A 20,872-nucleotide genomic window follows, 5' to 3' on the forward strand; every position below is an offset into this window, starting at 1 on the left:
CATTTAATAAAATATTTAAATAGGCACTTAATAAAATATAATAAAAGCTATTCTTTTTAGAAAACATGGAGAAATGTCAGCTAGACAGTATAACTAGATAGATTTATAACTGATCAATTTCTGTATTCAAGGAGTAATCAATAATGATTCAAGTTCAACTTGAAAGGCAGCCTTCAGGAGACTAATTCAAAGGTCTTTACTTGATTTTGTGCTATTAATTGAAAAAAAAAACATTTTATTTTTACTCCTAATTACATGTAAAAACAATTAAAAATTTTATTTTTTAAAACCTTGAGTTCCAAATTCTCCCCCTTCCTTCCCTCTCCTTGAGAGGCTAAACAAACTGATGTTGGTTATACATATAGGCTGTTACCTTTTTTAAGCAATGACTTGAATATGGGCAAATGATATGAAACTGGGAGATATAGCGAACATTCTGGACAAAAGTCAAGATCCACGAAGACTTTAACAAGCTGGAATCATATGAAATATAATAAGAATAAATCTGAAGTCTTACTCTTGGGTTCAAAAATTGGTCTCACAAGTACAAAATGGGGGAGGCATGTATAGAAAACAGTGCCTGGAAAGGGCCTAAAGGGTTTTAGTAGAGTACAAGTAAAGTCTGAGCTAACAGTATAAAATGGAAAAGAAAAGAAAACCTTAAAGTGCTATTGGGATACATTAAGAAAGATGCAGCTTTCAGGAAGAAGGAAATGATCACGCCTCTGTATGTTGTTCTTTTCAGACAATATCTGGAATATTTTGATCAGTTCTTAGTTTCAGAAGAACTCTAATAATATGAAAAGCAACCAAAGGAGGGCAATCAGGATAATGAAATATCTGGGGCATTTTTCATAAGACGATCAGTTTGAAGGAGTTGGGGAGGTTGTGCCTGGAGAAGACTCAGAGGGGTTGTGTTCAAGAATCTGACAGACTTTCTTGTAGAAAAGCATTGAGCTTGCTCTGTTTGATCCCAGATGGCAGAACCAGGTTCAGTTGTTGGAAGCTACAAAGGAGGAACACTTAGGAAATATTTCTTTACTCTTAGAGCTATTCAACATTGGAATGGGGTGCCTTGGGAGTTAGTGGATTCCCTCTCATGAGAAGTCTTCAAGTAGCAACTGTATAACCACTTATCAGCTATGCTATCATGGGTATTCTTCTTTGGATGTGGATTGGACCAGAAGGTTCTTCTGATGACCCTGCCAACTGGAAAATTCTAAATTTGGACTTTCTTTTTATCCCAGTCCTTAGCACAGTTCCTGTCTGGGACAGAGTAAACACTTAATAAATGACTGTTGACTGACTGATTCTGTTGTCCTTCTGGGAGACCAAACTTCTATCTGCTCATTGAGAATTTCTGTCCTTCTGAAAAAGTACATCTTCCAGGGGACAAAACACCTTTGTAGACTCCCTATCCCATAGTTTGGGCACAAGCATCCAAAGGAAAGGTACTGTCAATGATGTTGGCAAAATGATTTTCAGGAAAAAGGGAACATACTATAGTGAAAAGATTGGAAGTCAAGAGACTTGGGTTCCAGTTCTGGTTCATTCAATTAGCAAGTCTTTTTTTTTCCTTTAAATTTCTTTATTTATACTGTAAAAAATAATAAATTCCCTGGCATTTTACTTCCTCTGTTCTTTCCCAGTACCATACAAGACATCAATTGCCCCCCCCCCAAAAAGTATGTAAATAATTAACAAGCATTTATTAAGCATAATATATGTTGGACAAAAATAACAACAACAAATAAAATAATGATAACGTAGTATCCCTCGCCCCCTTCTTTCTCGTCCTCTTACACCTTATCCCCCTCTCTTTGGTCCAGTGACACAAGCCACAAGCCTCCTAGCTGTTCCACAAACACTCCATCTCTCAAGCAGTTCCCCCTACTTGGAATGGTCTCTCTCTTCTACTGTCCACCCTAGCTTCCTTTAAGTAGAAACTAAACATTTCATCCTTTATTCATAGGAAACTTTCCCCAATCCCTCTTTATTCCAGTGCCTTCCCTCTGTTAATTATCTCCTATTTATTTTGCTTTGTATATATTTGTTTGCTGACTGACTGAAAGGCGATTGTCTTTTGCCTCCTTCTGTGTTCTCAATGATTAGCCCGAAGCCTGTCACCTAATAAATGTGTATTGATCGATTGGGAATACAAAAATGAAAGTGAAAGCGCCTGCCCTCAAGGAGCTTTTGGCAAGGCATAAAGCTTTCTAAGTTTGTTGCCTCATTAGTAAAATGAGAGGGGTGGGCTAGGGGGATCCTGAGGCATCTCTGAGCTTTAATCACTCATCTTGGCCATGCCAGGGGTGAGATCCTGATTGATCTGGTCCCTAGCCATGAGCAAGGAATATCATCCTCGACCACCACCTCTCAGAAGCTTTCCTGAAGCCCCTGTACTGAACCAGACCCTCCCACCCGGGCTCCATGATTATAGCCATGCAGCGAGAGCGGCCCCTGCACTCTGGTCCTTCCAGCATCTTTCTACCTGGGACTAGAAGACCCTGGAAAACAGGCTCCCGAGAGACTGAAAAGACGATTCAGGGAACAGAAATGTTTCTGCAGCTCAAACAGATTGCTTTTTTTTATCTGCTAACAGATCTTGCTTGCTCACTTCCCTTTCCCATGTGAGGGTGACTATCCCAAATGTGCTGGCTGCTAGGGGTTTCAAGCACATTCTCTTCCAGGTTCCCCTGTCAATCGCAGCCTCTCCCAGCCCATCAGGGTCTCGGCACACGTGCTCAGCAGGAAGCAGAGCAGTCCCAGCAGGTGGCTGATTATAGTTTCACGTCACTTTGGTTCCATGATAACTGGCTCTCTATAAAATCGTTTGGGGGGAAAGGCAGGGAGTTCATTTTTTTTTTCCGCCTCCCTAATCTAGGTGGTGTTGGGTTTTTTGTGTAAGTGGAATGGAGGGGGAAGGGAGAGAATCAATCCGAAGGAGAGAAGGCTGAGTAGATAGACAGCAGCGAGATTTCCCTCCTCCTCTCCTTCCCCTTTCCTTGTTTTCTTTGCAAATGGCTTGATCTATCTATAATCCTGATTTTCCCAATGGCTACTGAGGCATCAGAACTCCTGGCAGCTTCTGGGGAAGAGCTAGAAAAGCCAAGGCCAAAGGGCAGACTCTTCTTTCGAAGAGCATCTTCCCTCCGGGCGAAGGTTCCTTAAATACGGCTTCCCTCTTGAAGATGGCAGGACAGGTTCGGAACTGAGAGGGGAGACTCGGTCTGTTGGCTGAACGGGGCGCGGGGTGGGGGTGCCCGTGGCGCTGGCTACCATCACAGCGGGAAGAGCTGCTGACATATGATGAGTGAATGAAAGCTTAGATTTTGCAGTACCCAGCCAAAATTGTGGGAGGGCAGCAGCTGCTGCACGGAGCAGGAAGAAGCCCTAGGAAGACCCTAAAGTTGTAGAATCTGCATATTTCCACCCACCCCTGCCTGGGAGGCCAGCTCAGAGCAGTCATTATAGGACTTTCCTTCAGGCATCAGGAAACCACGGATTGTGATTTGTTTAGATTCGTCTGAATGGTTAGGAGGCTGCCAAATCGCACCGACAGCTGCAGTCAGTTGCTTTCTTCATGCTGTTCAATCCATGCCATACATGTTATCAGCAGCATCTCGGCTCCACCCTGAGTGTCTTGGGAAATCACTTGAACTTAGTTGAGAGTCAGAATTCTGAATCTGTTCCCCCTTCGCCAGGATCGCTGCGTTTGTTACACACGATTGTGATTGGGGCACTTTTCGCTTTTATTGATTTACAATTGTATTGATTTGTCAATCTAAGAAAATAGAAAGGCTCCCCCCCCCAAAACCCCCCTTCTTCTCAGCAAATACCAAAGTAATAATAACCCGGATGAAAATGCCCACAATAGGATGGGACTCATGTGCTGGAATTTTGCAGGAAAAATCTAGATAGGGCAGGACTAGAATAGAACAAAGTTCTCTTGAGTACATATGTAGATTATTCCCCAGCTTTTTAAAAAATCACAATTAATAACATTTACTGTTTATGCTTTTCCATTTTCACATAAGGTTCATTTTTCAATATGCCTTTTCCATGGAATCCTACTTTATAATAAGGACAATTTTTTAAAAACACTTGCCTTCTGTCTTAGAATCAACACTGTTTATTGGTTCCAAGGCAGAAGATTAAGTGACTTGATCAGGATCATACAGCCAGAAGTGTCTGAGGTCAGATTTGAACCCAGAACAAAGACAAATTTAAACAAAACCCAACAAACTCTGTCTGATGGTATATATAACATTTTATACCAGTAAACAACCATTTCTTCTCTTGCTTTTTTTTCTACTAGAGCCCTTCTCTAAGACCTGGAAATCTCTTTGACAAAGAAATTACTAACATTCAGGGGGTAGAATTTTCTTTATGCATTTGTGGATTGAAATCTATAGTAATGTGGTTGTGGTGGGTATAGTTGGCAGGGGAAGAAATCTCTTCTATCAATGTTTACAGACAATATAGAATAGTAGAAAGAACACTGGATATGGAATCATAAGATATGAGTGCAATGTAAGTGGACCTATCCACTAACCAGGACAAAATAGATAACAATGCTAAACACAGTAAAAGAAAAGAATACAAATTTGAACCCAGGGTTGTCTGCCCAAGGCTGAACAGTAGGATAATGACTAGATGAAACATTGATTATATTATCCATTGATAATCCATTGATTAAAAAAATCAATGGAACTAGCATTTATGAAATAGTTTCTACGTGCAAAATGCTGTAACAGGAGCTAGGATTAAAAAAGCAAAAATGAAAGTGTCTTTATTCTCAAGGAATTTATGGGCTTCTAGACAATATACACACATATAATAGATGATAAATATATAGAGAAGAATTAACAAGGTAAAAATATCAAGCAGATACTAGCAACTTGGAGGATTTAGAAAGGCTTCACATATAGGAGGTGGGCTACTTGAACAGATATCTTTGAAGGAAGGCCAGGGACAGAGGCAATAAAATTGCGTATCAGGTGGGGTGTACAGCCCACACAAAGCCACAGAGATGGGAAATGGAATTTTGTGTATGAGACAAGTGGGCTGGTTTGATTGAACCCTACATATAAGAGATGTAGCGAGGGAGGCTCTGGAAAGGCCGTTAAATGTTTAACTGAGGGGGCTATATTCTATCTCAGAGGCAAAAGGAAGCCTCCTGAGCTCCCAGAGCACCGGAATAACTGTCATACCTACACTTTGTGTGGAAGACGGACTGGAAAGTGGAAAGACTGAACCAGGAAGACCTATTTGGTGTCTACTGCATCCTTCTAGGAAAGAGGTAATGAGGGCCTGAATTGGGTGGTATCTGCAGGAGTGGGGATGGAGATGAATACAAGAGATATCATGGAAGGAATGTCCGAGATTTGGCAACTGGACATGTGGGCTACCAAGAATTCTTTCTGCTCTTCCAGGTAAAGGGAGCACAACCATTTAAACTGAAAACTCATCAAATATAATGGACTAGTAGCAATGCAATGATCCAGAACTATTCAGAGAGATACGTGAGAAAGAACGCTATGCACATCCAGAGGAAGAACTGTGGGAGCAGAAACACAGAAGAAAAACAACTGCTGGATCACATGGGTTGATGGGGCTATGACTGGGAAAGTAGACTCTAAAAGATCACCCTAGTGCAAATATGAATAATATGGAAATGGGTCTTGATCAATGACACATTTAGTTAAACCCAGTGGAATTACATGTCAGATACCAAAGGGAGGTAGGGAGAGGAGAGGGAAAGAACATGAGTCTTGTAACCATGGAAAAATATTTTAAATCATTTAGTTAATTAAAATTTTCCCAAAAAAAAAAAAGCTGAAAACCCTCCAAGTGGCTTGGTGAGCTTTTAAAACCCAGCAGGCCCAAAAGAATGCATTTTCCTCCAGCACTGATGTGGAGGCCATTGTAGATGGCTGTGCTTCCCAGAGCTGGAGTGTAAAAGGGTTTGGGGGTAGCAGTTTAAAGGAGCCAAACATTGGAACAAGGTACGAGGACCTGGGATAGCGTTCATCACCAGGATCTGGGACAAGGCAATGGCTGGATGTACAGGAAACATTTCCAGGTAAAGATGCTATAGCAACTGGAGTCAGCAATTGGTCCTATGGTCAGGAAGCTGTTTTCTTTGTGACTGAGATCAGTGAAGTCATAGTTCTCAGTCACTCCCTGTCCTCAAATCATGTTTCAGAAGCAGAACTCTAGGAGTCCTAGAACTTTAGCACTGAAAGGTACAACAGAGATCATCTCATCCAACCCTTTTCTCTTCAAAGGAAGAAAGGGAAGCCTACAAAGGGGCAGGGACTTGCTCAAGAACACCCGATGAGAATGGCAGAATTAGATATCCAGATTCCCAGTGCTTCCCTATACAGTCAGGCTGTTTTCAAAAGATTTGCCTATTTTTAAAATGTATGCCTTCTCGTTTTCCTATCAATTTGATCCCCATATTCTCCTCCAATCCTATTGCACCCCTCCCCTTTTAACAATATTAATTAAAACCAACTGAAACATTTTCCTTTCATCTTTCACTTCTATTAAAAGATGTTGCACCACCTTTTCTTTTGGGACCTACATTGGTCACTGCAATTGTTCAGTAGTCTTCATATTCATTTCTCGCTTGCCCTAGTTTTATCAGATTTACTTCAGACCCTTCCCTTAAACAGCCTATGCAAATATATATTTTAGATTCAGTTTTCATATTAATAATTTTGGTGACCTTTTTCATTAATTTGGGGGGGGGGGGGGTGAATGGTTACATTTGTACCTCACAAAGCAATTCTTTGTAGGGGCTGTGTTACAGACTTGCCTGGTCATCCGTATTTAACATTTAAGCATTCTATCATGTGCTTGCACTGTTAGGTGTTATGGATAAAGTGAAAAATAAAAGTTCCGTATCTAAAGAGTTGACATTTGATGGCACAAAGAAACATAGACATAATACTGTGTATTGGTTCCAAGGCAGAAGAGAGGTAAGGGTTAGGCAATGGGGGTTAAGTGACTTGCCCAGGATCACACAGCTGAGAAGTGTCTGAGGCCAGATTTGAACCTAGGATCTCCCTTCTCTAGGCCTGGCTCTCAATCCACTGAGCTACTCAGCTGCCCCCAATACCAGGTAATTTGGGGAGAGTGGTTGTGTTGGTGGAGAGAGGGCAAGAAGAATCAGGAATAGCCTCATGAAGAAGTCAGTGCTCCAGAAGTTTCAAAAGAAACAAAGAAGGCAGAGGAAAGTACAGTGAGTCTTAGGCATGAAGGACTACTACTGCAAAGGCATGGAGCCTGGGGATGAGTTCCATGTGTGAGTAACATCAAGGTCAATTTGGTTGGACTGCAGAGTTTAGGAAGGGCAGTAATGTGTAAAAAAACCCCAAAACATGGAAAGTTAGGTTTAGGGCCAAATTGTGGTGGTCTTTAAATAATAGGTGAATATATACACATATGTAAAACCATTACCTTCTTATAATAGATAGCATCAGTTCTAGGCTTGACAATTGGGGTTAAGTGACTTGCCCAAGTTCATACAGCTAGAAAGTGTATTTGAGGCTAGATTTTAACCCAGGTCCTCTGAACTCCAGGCCTGGCTCTCAGTTCATTGAGCCATTTAGCTGTCACAGGACTTTATATTTTATACTGGAGGCAGTAAGGAGCCACAAGTTTATTTAACTAAAATGACATAGTCAGAACTATGCCTTTGGGTCAGGTGAGGTTTCTCTTCCCCCATCCTAGTGCTAAAAGAATGGCTGGGAAAGATAGCAATTTGTGGGAAGGAGATGAGATGGCAGATCCCTTCCCTCACAGCAACTGGAGTTCCAAATGTTGCCCCATTACTGTTCTCAGGGATAAAATAGCCTGAAAGAGATGAAGCTCCTTTGTGGCAAATGCACTATGAAAACTCTCCTCAAGTCAGGTGTGTCAGCCCTGATTACAGAGCTTCTATGATTATAGACAATGTCTTATGGGATAACACCTGGCATATATAGCATTTGATCTATCTAACATATTCATCTCTATCTATCTACTCATAAAATATTAGGGCTGGAAGGGATCTTGCCAATTATCAAATCCAATACACTTATTTTACAGATGAGAAATCTTTGGCTCATTAGTTTTATGACTTGCCTAAGGTCACACAGTTGCTCATTCACAAAGCTGTGGAGCTCAACTCTCTTGCTAATATTAATAATAGCTGTCTTTTATATAGTACTTAAGATTCCCCCAACCCCTGGCCCAACTTGTACTGAGGTGGGGCTTAATTTATCTAGCAGACACAAGCACACAAAACTCGAGGGCATTTGATGAAATCCAATTATTTAATGAGATCTACACACCTCATTTCACCCTGCCAGCTGCCCTTAAAAACCTTCCCTCTACTTCCCTGGATGATTGGCTCTCTTCATTTCCTCCCCATTGCTCACTCACTAGTTTCTTTCCCACAGAGTCCTGGAACAAAAGCCCCTCTCCCCAAGCCAATGACCCACCAACATACTGCCATTGATCAGGACCTTGCCTACCCTCTGGCTCTAACTTTTTTAATTAAGAAAGCTATTGTTTAAAGTAAGGGCCTATGGTCTACCCTTCAAAGTCCACCTGTCTGGGACAAGCTATGGCCTGGAAACAGCGACTGCCCATGCACCTTAGCTGAGTAAGCCACTCATGCTTAGAACATGTAGGGTGTAATTTATTGCAGTTTTTAGTCTAAATTAGCTTCTCAGTTTTTCCACTTCCACCAAGGCCAGGTAGAAGAGATTGTTCATTCATCTGTAATAGTTAAGTCCAAAGCAGCCACCAGGCTGTCAGACAGTTTTGTTGCAAGTTTATTTGCTCTCTTCTGTAGCTTCTTCCTCCTCTTACAGGCAGCAGCTAGGCCCTGTCCCTGATGGAGAGGGTCCATGGCCCAGATTTCTTCTAGTTTGGGAGCCTGGGGCAGCTTCTGTTTAGCCTCTTCTGGCTTCTTAATCTTGCTTCCCTTTAGCTCTACAGTGATGGCACCAAACTCAGGGTCTTTGTCTTCATCCATGAAATCCTCTAGGTCTTCTCTAGCATCCCAGAACTCCTCTTCCTCCTCCTCTGGCATCTCTATTTCTGTCTCACTGGTAAGGTTGAATGGCTTTTGACCAAAGCTGATGGGCCCTGTGGACATGCTAGCCAAGGCCTCCATGTTGCCCTGCTCTAGGGCCTCAAAATCAAAGGCTTTGCCCATCTCAGAAACAATTTCAGCACTGATGTGTGTGGGCAACTTGTGTGTCTCAGGTGGGTGGGTGAAGTAGCCAATTTTCCCATTCATCCAGTCAGTTAGCACTGCCTTGGCTGCTTTCTCCTGGTCAGGGGTCCCTCCCTTCTTCAGTCTCCCCAGCCTTCTGGCGAGAAGCACCAAGAACTCCATGGTGTTATTAAAGTGAGGTAGGCCATAATGCTGGGAGAGCTGCTCATGACTGCACCTTCGAAGGATGGCCTCCACTGGGGTCACAGGGTCGGCCAGTTGTTCAATCTTTAGACAGTTTCTAAGGATAAGGGCAGTGTCCGAGGTGGAGGGGGATAACACAATCCCTGGGGAGTCCAGCAACGTGACATACTTATCCAGGTGGACCTCCTGCAGGCACTTGGTGACGCCTGGGGTGGCTCCCACATTGCACGCCCGAGCCCTCTTCAGGCTGTTGATCAAACTGCTCTTTCCCACGTTGGGGAAACCCACGACCCCGACTCTGATGGCGGTCCTGAGGTCCTGGCTTCGGCAATAATTGCCCAGGACCTTCATGAGGCAGTCAGCACCGATGCAGGCGCCTGTGCTCAGCAGCTCTGCGGAGGCCTGCCTGGCTGGAACCTTGCTCTGTTGCAGGTTCCGGTTCTGTTGCTGCGTGGATGCCTTGAAAGCCACAGTGGGGAACTCATTGCGCAGATAAGCCAGCCACTTTTCCACCAGTTCCTTAGGCACCAGGTCGATCTTGTTGAGCACCAGCACTAGCTTCTTGCTGCCCCCGGCCTGGAGGACAGCTTGCTCCACCTGAGGGCAACGGCAGCTCTGGGGGTCTCGGGCATCGAGGACCTCCAGGACCACATCGGCCGCATCTACCACCTTCCTGAACTCGCGATAGTAGGCCTTCCTGGAGGCCTCGCGCTCCAGCTGCGGGTGCTGCTGCCGCTCCAGGGCCTGCAGGTCTCGCTCCCTCTGCTCGTGCTCCCGCTGCCGCTGGAGTACCTCGCGCTGCAGGCCCTCTAGGCTGCGCCGCAGGCCCTTCTCCCGCTCCCGGGCGGCGCGCTGTTTCTCCCGCATCTCGTCCTGCCTCTGCTTCCTCAGCTCGGCCTCCCGCCCGGGCCGCGCCGCCGCAGCCCCCGCCGCACCGCTCCCCGACAGCCCGGGCCGCGGCGTCGGGGCCAGGAGTCGCGGCTTACTGCCGGAGCGGCGCGGCTTACTGCCGGGGCCCCGGGACGCCGTCCGGCCGCGGCGTTTCGTCATCGCCAAGCACCCGGGCCACCTGTAATTGACTTAGTACCTTGTTCGAGAAGAACACCGGGATCAACGTGAGCACGGGTCGAAAGGGATAGGCGCGTGCCCGCGAGCGCGTGAAAGATACACGTGGACGAGGGTCTTGCTCCCCGGGACACAGATGCGTAGTAGTAACAGGGAGTTCCGGCATGGGGTCTGCGCTTGCGCGCGCACGCGCTAACAGCACTCTGGCTTCTTTAGCCCAGGCCCAAGTCCTTCACTGTTTCCTGTAGTACGCTGCAGGGCTCTTCTCTTCCCCTCCCCCGCTGCGCTTCACCACTCTCTAACTCTTGGCGCAGCTGCGCAGAGAGAAGCGGAGACGCATGGGGCCTAGGGAGGGACCTGTTTGATTGTACGTGAGGTGGGGGAACTACCACAGAGCATACTTTCTGTCTCTCTCTCCCCCTCCCTTCCTCTCTCTCCGTCTCGCTGTCTCTCTCCTTGCCCCCTTCTCTTCCGCTGCCCCTCCCCCCCTTTACTTTTCACCTTGGAATCAGTACTTTATATTGTTTCCTAGGCAGAACTGTAAAGGCAGGCGGGTGGGGTCAAATGATTTGTCCTGGAACACAGATTCATCCAGGCCTGTCGCTTTATCCACTATAAGCCACCTAGCAACTCCCCATGTCTTCCAAAGGGTGAGGTAGTGTACCCTAGATCTGGTGCCAGGAGGACTCTGAGGGCAGCATGGGGGCACCACTGGAGGCAAAATGACTCGAGTTCAAATCCAGCCACAGGCAGTTCCCTAGTTGGGGGAGCATCACTTCACCTCCACCTGCCTCAGTTTCCTCAATTCCAAAATAGGCACAATAATAGCAACTACCTCCCAGTGGCTAAGATGATATTTAATAAAGTGTCCCAGTTGGATAAGATGATATTTAATAAAGTGTCTTGTAACCCTTAAAGGGCTATATAAATGCTAGCTATCATTATTACTTTGTACCCACAAAACCAAAGTCCATTGAATTGGGACTCTCTCCTCATTGGTGGAGAGCAGTGAATTTTCCAACTAGGATTACTTATTAAAGTTGTAACCCCAGCCCCCAAAACCACTGTTATTAGATTATTTTCATAGGTGGGGAGCAATGGGTGTTGAAACTGGAGTTACTATTATGATTATTATTATTAAACTTGTAACCCCAGACCCCCAAACCATTAGTTTTGGACTCTCTGCACTGGTGGAGAGCAATATAATTGTGCTTATGATGACGATTTTAATTACTTAGATGCCAGCCCCTCTTCACATAAGTGCTGGCTGTGTGTCCTTGGGCAAGTCACTGAATCTCCCTCAGTGCTCCAGGCAGCTATCTCTGAGACTATAAAGTTGAAGAAAAGGTGCCAACTTGTCTAGATGGAGAAAATGTCTTCATTTGAGAGTTCCCTATTGAACAAGGTAGTCTCACACATAGCTTCTCTCTCTGCTTTTAGATAGCATCCCACCTCAGATTAACCTCACTTATTTGATGGGGCATCTGAGGCTAAGAGAGAAGTCCAAAGACTCAGGAAATGCATCCAAGATTCCAGTGTTCTTTCTGCTACTCCCAGATACCCCCATGGACACCAAGAAAGCCAAGCAATCTGCCTAAAATCACACAGATTGTAAGTAACAATGCTGAGATTTGAAGCTGTCTATCTTAGAGTCCATCCAACACAATTCAAATTTGAAACGTGTGTTTTTTTTTTTAAAGCATTGTACTAAGTGCTGGGGATACAAAGATAAGGCAAAACAGGCCCTGATTCAAAGAGTTTACATTCTCCTGGTAGGAAATAATGCTTCTGTAGAGAATATAAAATAATTTAAAGGGAAGGCTTTGGCATAATAGGGACAATTTTGACCCATTTTAAAAGACTCTGCAAAGGATTAATTGATATATTTGTAAGCATGTTACAAACTTTAAAGCATTATATAAATGCTAACTATCATTACTACCATTGTCATCATTATGATTGTGTCCTCTCACACTGAGGCATAATATGCACTCAGTTGAAACCCTGAGCATTCAAGAGCCCCTTTAGTATCAAAAAGAAAATGTGTTAGTGATGTTAGTTTACTCTTGGTTTCCAGAAGCAGATGATTGGAAAGGGGGCTATGATATTAGAGATGTTTCATTCCTATTTTTAAGGTTATCAGGTCTTGGGCCCAGGCTAGTGCATTTGGGACTAATTTGGAGAAATGCTAAGAAAGGGGCTGTCTGAAGCACAACTCCTTTGTTACATTGGCTACTTATTACATCTTTAAAGTCAGAACTAGTAATTTCATTGATGTCAGGAATTACTGGTAAACTTTTTCTTTTAATGCACATCAACAACTACGCTGTAACTTAAAATCTTAGAGTTACCTGGAGGATCTAGAAGTTGACTTGACCAGGATCATGAAGCCAGTATACATAAATCCAGTAAGTCAATCAATAAACATTTATCAAGTTCCTGGCATATGACAGGCACTGTGCTAAATATGGGGGATACAGAGAAAGGCAAAATACAGTCCTTGCCTTGAAGAACTTCAGTCTAATGAAAGAGACAATAGGAGAATTGTGTACAAACCACATACATACAGGATAATTTGGAGGTCATCAACAGGGAAGACACTAGATTTGTGGGGGATCAGGAAAGGCTTCCTTGAGAACAAGAGATTTTAGTGGGACTTGAAATAAGCCAGGAAAGCCAAGAGATGGAGATGAGGTTGGAGAGAATCCCAGGCAGGAGGGCAGTTAGAGAAAATGCCTGAAGCCAGGAGATGGAGGGTCTTGTCTTATTCAACTAACAGGAAGGAAGCCAGAGCCACTGGATCAAAGAGTTCATGGGAGTGTAAGGTCCAGCCCAGATCTTTTCTAACTCTAGGACTACTATATGTCTCATCTTATTAATAGTGATAGGGAAATGGAGCTGGCCATAGTTTTATTTCCTTTAAAAATATACAAGCCTCAGAATAATTGCTTTTTTCCTGAGGAAAATTTAATTAAAATGGAAGGCCTATTTGCTTTCTCTTTGGCTTCTTTATAATTTTATCTTCTGTTTAGGTAGCCCTAGTTAGCTAGCCTGTATTGCCAGGAGCTGTTTGACTAAGAATTTGCCTATGTGACATAAAAAAAAATAATCAAGATTTTAAAATGTGGTTGGTTATTTGTTCCCATTTGATGTTGTCTCATTAGGAGATTGTCTGTCCAATTGCTCTGCTTGGGAGGGGTGAGATAGGGTGAACATTTCTTGGAGAACCTTTGTGGGGCCTTGCTGTTTTTTAGTCTTGCCTGAAGCCCTGGAACTAAAGAGTTCAGTTTGTTTGCTCCAGATGTACACACTTGCTGTCACATCTGCAAGGATCAGCAAATGGTCCAACCACATCAAGGAGAGAGATGAAGAGGGTGCCAGCCTACTACAGAGGGCACTGAAGATGAGAATGGTAATGTGGTGGGTCAGACAGCCCCAAGCAGCCACAGAGTAGCTGGCTCTGCTCTTGGATACAATTACTATTTGCTTGTGCTGGTTTTTGTCTTTCACCACAGAAATGAATCTAACAGGAAATTCTCAGCTCCTCTAAGACAAAGGCTCTCAAAGTGTGGTCCATGAGGATTTTCCAGGTGGTCTGCAGACGAGACTCTTGTAGCATTAATGGTTATAATATGTGGATGCCTATACTTTTGTTTCTTCAGGGCCCTACTCAGTTATCAACTCCTCCCTTTAGGAGTTCCTTGAACATTTCTAGGTGAAAGTAAACTCCATATATCTGTTTCAGAGAGCCCATGGATCAAAGGATCATAGATATAGATTTGGAAGGGACCTTCGATCCTTCCAAACTATCTAGTACAAACCTCTTATTTTATAGATGAAGGGCTATAACCCTAAGAAGTTGCGTGACTTGTTGAAAATAACTTAGCTAGTAAAGGACAGAATTAGGATTCAAACCCAGTTCTTCTGACTCCCCATACAGTGCTGTTTTTACTGTACTTTGCTGCCTTTCCACAGTACATGCTGGCAGTCTTTCACAAGATCCTTTAACATTGTACAGGTACCAATGTACTGCCAGGGCTTTTCATCATTTATCCTTTCTTCTTACTAAATGACTAGCTGTTTGCTCATTTAAGGTATCTACTGTCTTTGGGAATGTCCAACTCTAATCAAATGAGAAGGGATTCCCTATAGATAATGAATTGAAATGAAGAAATGAAGAAGGGAATCCTTATACATAATGAAGGATTCCCTATAGATGCTGTTTGTTTGTCTTAAACTCTTAGCTTCTGTCTTAGAACCAGTACTGTTTATTGGTTCCAAGGCAGAAGAATGGTGAGGGTTAGGCAATGGGGATTAAGTGACTTGTTCAGGTCACACAATTAGGACATGTCTGAGATTATATTTGAACCCAAGACCTCCCGTTTCTAGGCGTGGCTCTCTATCTGAGATACCTAGGTTCTCCCATACCCCACCAAATACTGTTAGTGGAAGATATTGTGTCGATTTCATTAACCTCTAGAACCCTGCAGAGTCTTCTAAATGAGACCTATAATAACTCAAAAGAATTTAGCCTTATAATCCACAAAAGAACCATCAAATAGATGAAAAAAATACCATTGATACTGTGATAACAAAGATGACCTGAAATCTATTACTTTCAAGTACTCTTCCTAAAAACTCAGTTCTAGCTAAACTTGCATGGGAACTTCCTTGTGCCCTTTCCATCAGAACAGTCATTCCTCTTCTACCCATTCATTAAAACTAAACTTTATTGAGCACTCCGCATGCACATCTCCTAGAGATGCTGTGGCTAACAAGGAAGCGAATTCCAGCTCTGCCACTTGTCATGCCTGAAAACTGTCCCATGTCCTGGCCTTTTAAAAAGTCTAAGTTGCACAGATCCTCATGATGCAGGGGAAGAGTGTAAAAATGGAGTCAGAGGACCTGAATCTCTCATCACTCACCACTCATCAATGTGAATTTGGATCAGTCATTTCACTTTTATGGACCTCAAGTTCCTTATCTGTCAAATGAGGTGATTGAACTAATATTTCTTCTTGCTCAACATCTATGATTCTACTAACTAGGTTTAAATTTTAGTAGATTTATAGCTGAAAGGTACCTTAAAGTCCAAACTGTTTTGTAGTAAAATAAAGTAACTTGTCCACATTCCCACAGTTAGTAAGTGGTAAAAGTAGGTAAGAATCAAGTAATTTTTTTACTATGTATTTTGTCTATTATGGGTTTTTAATTGCTAGACTATAAGGAAGAATCTTCAGAGGTATTAGGCCATGTCTTTCCACTGGAAAAGTATCAAAAGCATGAGTAAACACATACCTTTCTAAGAGCTTGCCCAATTGCCCAGCTGTGCCAGAAAGTAACTCATTGTTCAGTGAGGAGAGATCTATATTAAATGTGTCTGACCCATATATCAAGTGGATATTTTAATATGCTTTTCAAAATCCAGTTGATTTAAAAATTCTCTGGGGAGCTAATTCCTAGTGTAATATTGAAGATCTCAGATCTCTGTACTAATGAGCAAGGGTTTAAATTGACTAAAGGATAAAATGATCTTGGCTTAGGCAAGAATTATCTAAGAACACAAAGTCTGATAGTGTTCTCTGTGCCTTAAAGTAAACTGTGATATGTTCTTCCATTCCCTTCCTAACTCCTGTTTGATAGGAGATGTGATTACATTCTAAGGATTGATGACTGAATATCTGAGGTTGGACTAGATTAGGGAGGAGAGAAAAGGAGGATGATAAAAAAGTGTTTTGGTTGTTGCCAACCATAAAGAACAGTAAGACCATGAACTCAGGGATAAACAGTGCATGTTAGAATTTAACCTTTGCCCAGAGGGAGGATCAGAGACTCTACTAATACAAGATTGTAAAATGAAAATATGTAAATAACAGCTAAGGTAGGACATCTGGGGGAGATGATAGGTATATTTGATGAGGAGAAAGAGAGGAAAGATGCCTTTAGATATCTTGGGGATGGGAGGAGAGTAGACCACAATTTAATAAATGTGATGTCCTATATTCATATTATAGGGTAAACTTGGATTATGTTTGCACAGCAATACCATTCCTCATACCTTTAGATAGAGCTATGTAGCCTCAATAAAGCACTTAGATAAATCTAGGTTTGGTGGAAGTAGTGCTGTCATTTCAGAAGTCCATAGTAAGGTCAGATGTCAGGACCACTGAACTATATCCTCTTTAACTTTAGACTGACAGCACATTTCAAGAAGAAAAAAAAGCCTATGATAGGCTTGCTTTTACTTTCTTATGGAAGATTACTGTATTAAGTAGGAGAGGAAGGAAACTAGTATTTCCACATCTAAGGAAGTAAAATTGATCTAAGGAGGTATCACTGAGACTTGGTATAATGAGACCCATCATTGGCATTTGAATATTGAAGAATATAATTTATACAAGAGACAAAAACAGGCCAGGTAAAAGTTGGTAGTGCATTGTATATTATTAAGCAGATATACTTTTGTGGAAAAAATTCAGGAGCCGGAAGGGGAGATATGGTCAAGAGCATTGATGGAGATAGAGATAGTAGCAATGCTGTCGTTGCAGTTTAATACCAAGTCACCTGGGCAAAAAAATTGGAAAATGAGAGGGTGTCCCTCGATTGGGGAATGGCTTGAACAAATTGTGGTATATGATGGTGATGGAAAACTATTGTGCTATACGGCTGATGAACTGCTTGATTTCTATAAGAACTGGGAAGACCTCCATGAATTGATGCAGAGTGAAATGAGCAGAACCAGGAGAACATTGTATACAGTAACTGAAACATGGGTTGATTAAATGTAATAGATTTTGCTACAATGGCAATGCAATGATCCAGGACAATCTCAAGAATCCTGAGAAAGAATGCTATCCACCTCAAGAGAAAGAAATGCAGAAGAATAACACATGATTTATCACTTTTTTATATGGGTATAGGATTTGTGGTTTGAGTTTTAAAAGACTTAAAAAATGAATAATATGGAAATAGGTATTGAGTGATAATACATGTATAACCCAGTAGAATTGCTTGTCAGCTCTGGGATGGGGGAAGAAAGAGGGGAGGGAGAGAACATGAATCATGTAACCTTGGAAAAATACTTAAAATAAATAAATTAAAAAAAAAAACAGGTTACCTGGACAGAAAAAGGAAATAGGCTTAGGAAACTTTGTAAGCAGAGATATATGCTATATTAATGATAGTCCCAAATTTTCTGGAGCACTCTTAAAAGCAAAACTGCTAATGATTTCCTGATTTGTCTTTATGACAATTTCAACTTTCAAAAGGTACAGGAACCACCTTTTGGACTTTTTTTTAATCTGATGCTTATCAACAGGGAAGAACTTGTTTCTGGAGTGCAATGATGATTTCCTTGGAGGAAATGACAAGTCCATGTTAACATTTGAGATAGAGAAAAAGAAAAAAAGGCTGGGTATAATCTGGTACATAACTTAGATTTGGGGAGATCAGATTTCAAAGAAGAAATAGAAACCAAAAAATTAAAATTGTGGAGGAATAGTCAGCCTAATTAAGATTGAAGGAGAATTCCCAGGAATGAAATTCTGAAGGGATAGGGATTAGACTCATAATTTCATTAGTATGGGAATAGGGAAGGAGAAATTCTATCTCCCAATGAATACCAACACCTCTGCAAGTTAGGTTCTCAGAGAGTTGCATAGGGGCCTGAGATGTTAAATGGGGTTACCCAATAGTATGTTTCAGAGGCAGGACTTGAGCTTGGGTCTTCCTAACTGAGGCTAGCTCTTTATTGTCCATGCTATCTCTCATGTGAGATTCTGAAAAAAAAAGAAAAGAAAAAGAATTCTGATGAACAGTAAAAGTGACATTGTCTTAAGGGACTAATATAGATGCACTAAGAACTTATCAACTACATTAGAGTTTATTGTCATGGAGAAAGGAAAAGTAAGAGCACATAACAGAATGAATATAACATGGCACAGTTCTGTAAAAATAGTGTCAGGATTATTAATCCTCTAAATGAGCTGAGGCTGGTAATAATAATAATAATAGCAATAATAATAGTTAGCATTTATATAGCTCATAAAGTTTTATAAAACATTTTACCATATCTTATAGCATGGAAAACTAGATTACAAAAAAGTTTGTTGGTTGGTTTTTTTTTTAATTAGGAAGATAAAAGGAGGTCTAGAAGCCCTGCTGGTAGTGTATTGGGTGATGATAACTAATGCTAGAGAAAGCAGAATTTAATTATTTGTTTCTGTTTTCCCTTCCAAAGAGAATCACCTTTGGGCTAGAAAGGATAAAACAAAAATAGTTAATGGCACAGATGAGTAAGGAGATAATAAGAAGAAAGTACCTGGCTAGTGTTCAATGAATTAAGGTCAGTTGGCCCAGATAAATTGCTGCCTTGGATGCTGAAAAAAATGGCAGATGTGATTGTTGATATACTTTCAGTGATATTTGAAAGATGATGGAGAATAGGAAGGGTACTACAGGACTGGAAAAGGGTGATGTGCTGATTTTTTTTTTTAATGGGAGAGAATGCAGTCCTTTCACTATAGTCCTATGATCTTGACTTCAATTTCTGGCAGCATTTTAAAACTTATTATTAAAGAGATTGTTTGTGATCATTTGGACAAGGGAAAAGTGATCTCTGAGAGCCAGCATGGCTTCCTCAAGAACCGCTCATGTCAGAGCAACCTGATTTTCTCTTTTTTTTGACAGTTCTCAAACTGGCAGACTAGGGAAAAGCTATTTATTTGGTTTACCTGACTTTTTTTTCTCATGCTGTTCTTTTGGGAAATATGGGGAATCAAGAGGTGGTAAATTAGGAGATTCTGGAATTGGCTATTTGGAAGGAGGTCCCTAGTGATGCGTCCTAGGGAACTTGAGTTGTTTTTATCAAGGACTTGAATAAAGGAATAAGTAGAGTACTTGTCACATATGCAGATTACACAGAATTTAGAGAGATTTTAACTATATTCTGAATGAGTCAGTCTCTAGAAAGGCCTTAGAGCCTGGAACATTAGAATGAATCAAATAAAAAGAAACGTTAAAAAGAACAAATATGAAATTTTACATTTGGGTTCAAAAGATCAACTTCATAAGTATAAGATGGGAAACATATGGTTAATTTGTATAAAAAGATTAGTTTGATAGAAAAACACTGAATTTGGAGCAAAAATGCATAGTTTCTGTAAAGAGAGAATTAGACTCTCTTAGTTTATTTTTAATGTAGTCAATAAGCAACCTTTAATTTAATTAAATCAAGAACTTAAAGTACCCCCTACTTAACGCCTAGCCAACCATTAAGAAAGAAGGTTCACAAGTCACTTTTGGGAGAAAGCTCACACCTCGAAAGACCACTGCCCCACCCTGGGCAGTGTTAGGTAAATTGGGAGGTTGTAACAGGTTCCCATGAAGTGGGGGAGCAACAGGAAGTGATGTAAGAAAACTGCTTTAAAAAGACCAGCCCAAGGATTCATTCATTCGTTCTGTGTTGGTGAACTGGGCTGAAGGGAGACTCTTGGAGGCAGTCACTTTTTCCTGGACACATCCTGGACTGAAGCATTACACACTGGAGAGGCTTGCTGGGTGAGTAAACTTGGACTGAGGGAAGATGCTTGCATTGGTGGATTTCTGGCTGAAGACGCCAGCAAGACTTCCACATAGAGATTGGGACTTGAGGGAGCCCTTGCCAGGGATTGAACCCAACTTCACCGGATCAGCATTTAGGCTGGTAGGCTAGATAATTCTCTACTTCCTTCCTATATTTTCCACTTTAATATCTCTACCTTGTTGTAAATAAAAGCTGCTAACAATTTTTCTGACTTAAGGGTTAATATTTTATAAGCGGAGTCCACAATCTTACTTTTATAACTTTCATATTTAGTCAAACCTAATTTAAATCTCACATTTCAAATATTGCTTCTGCTATGTGCAACCTGTGTGGCCTTGGGTACTACTTTCTTCTGAGCTTCAGTTTCTTCATGAGGACACTGAGATGAAGATGAGAGTATTAAACCTGATACCCCTAAAGTGCCTTCTAACTCTAAAGCCATGATAAGAGTATCTTAAAGGCCTGGGAGCTCAGTATGGATCTGTTATATAATATGACTGCCAAAGAATTAATATGATTTTGGGCTATGTTAAAAGACGTAATATATAGTATCAGGGCTGTGATAATTCACTATATTCTGCCCTACTCAGTATACATCTGAAATACCATTTTTAGTTCAGTTCCAATTTAGGAGAAACATTGATAAACTGGAGAGTATTCCCTAGAGGGCAGCCAGGAAAGGAATCTTCTCATTCCATTCTAAACCCTTTGCAGTCTGACATCTGACTTCATCATTCAACTGACACTGCTCTCTTCAGAGTGACCAGTGATTTCTTAATTGTCAAATCCTCAGTCATTCTCCATCT

The 20,872-nt window shown here is 41.7% G+C and overlaps 1 protein-coding gene across 1 annotated transcript; it reads right to left on the bottom strand.

Annotated features, from left to right (window-relative positions):
• Positions 1–8,305: 8,305 nt before the first annotated feature.
• Positions 8,306–10,714, bottom strand: GNL3L (G protein nucleolar 3 like). The gene has a single exon (XM_001370950.4). The coding sequence runs from the start codon at positions 10,466–10,468 to the stop codon at positions 8,765–8,767; it is 1,704 nt and encodes a 567-aa protein (XP_001370987.1). The 5' UTR covers positions 10,469–10,714; the 3' UTR covers positions 8,306–8,764.
• Positions 10,715–20,872: the final 10,158 nt, after the last annotated feature.

The sequence above is a fragment of the Monodelphis domestica genome, chromosome 8 (genome assembly GCF_027887165.1).
Source record: "Monodelphis domestica isolate mMonDom1 chromosome 8, mMonDom1.pri, whole genome shotgun sequence".
NCBI classification, from domain to species: domain Eukaryota; kingdom Metazoa; phylum Chordata; class Mammalia; order Didelphimorphia; family Didelphidae; genus Monodelphis; species Monodelphis domestica.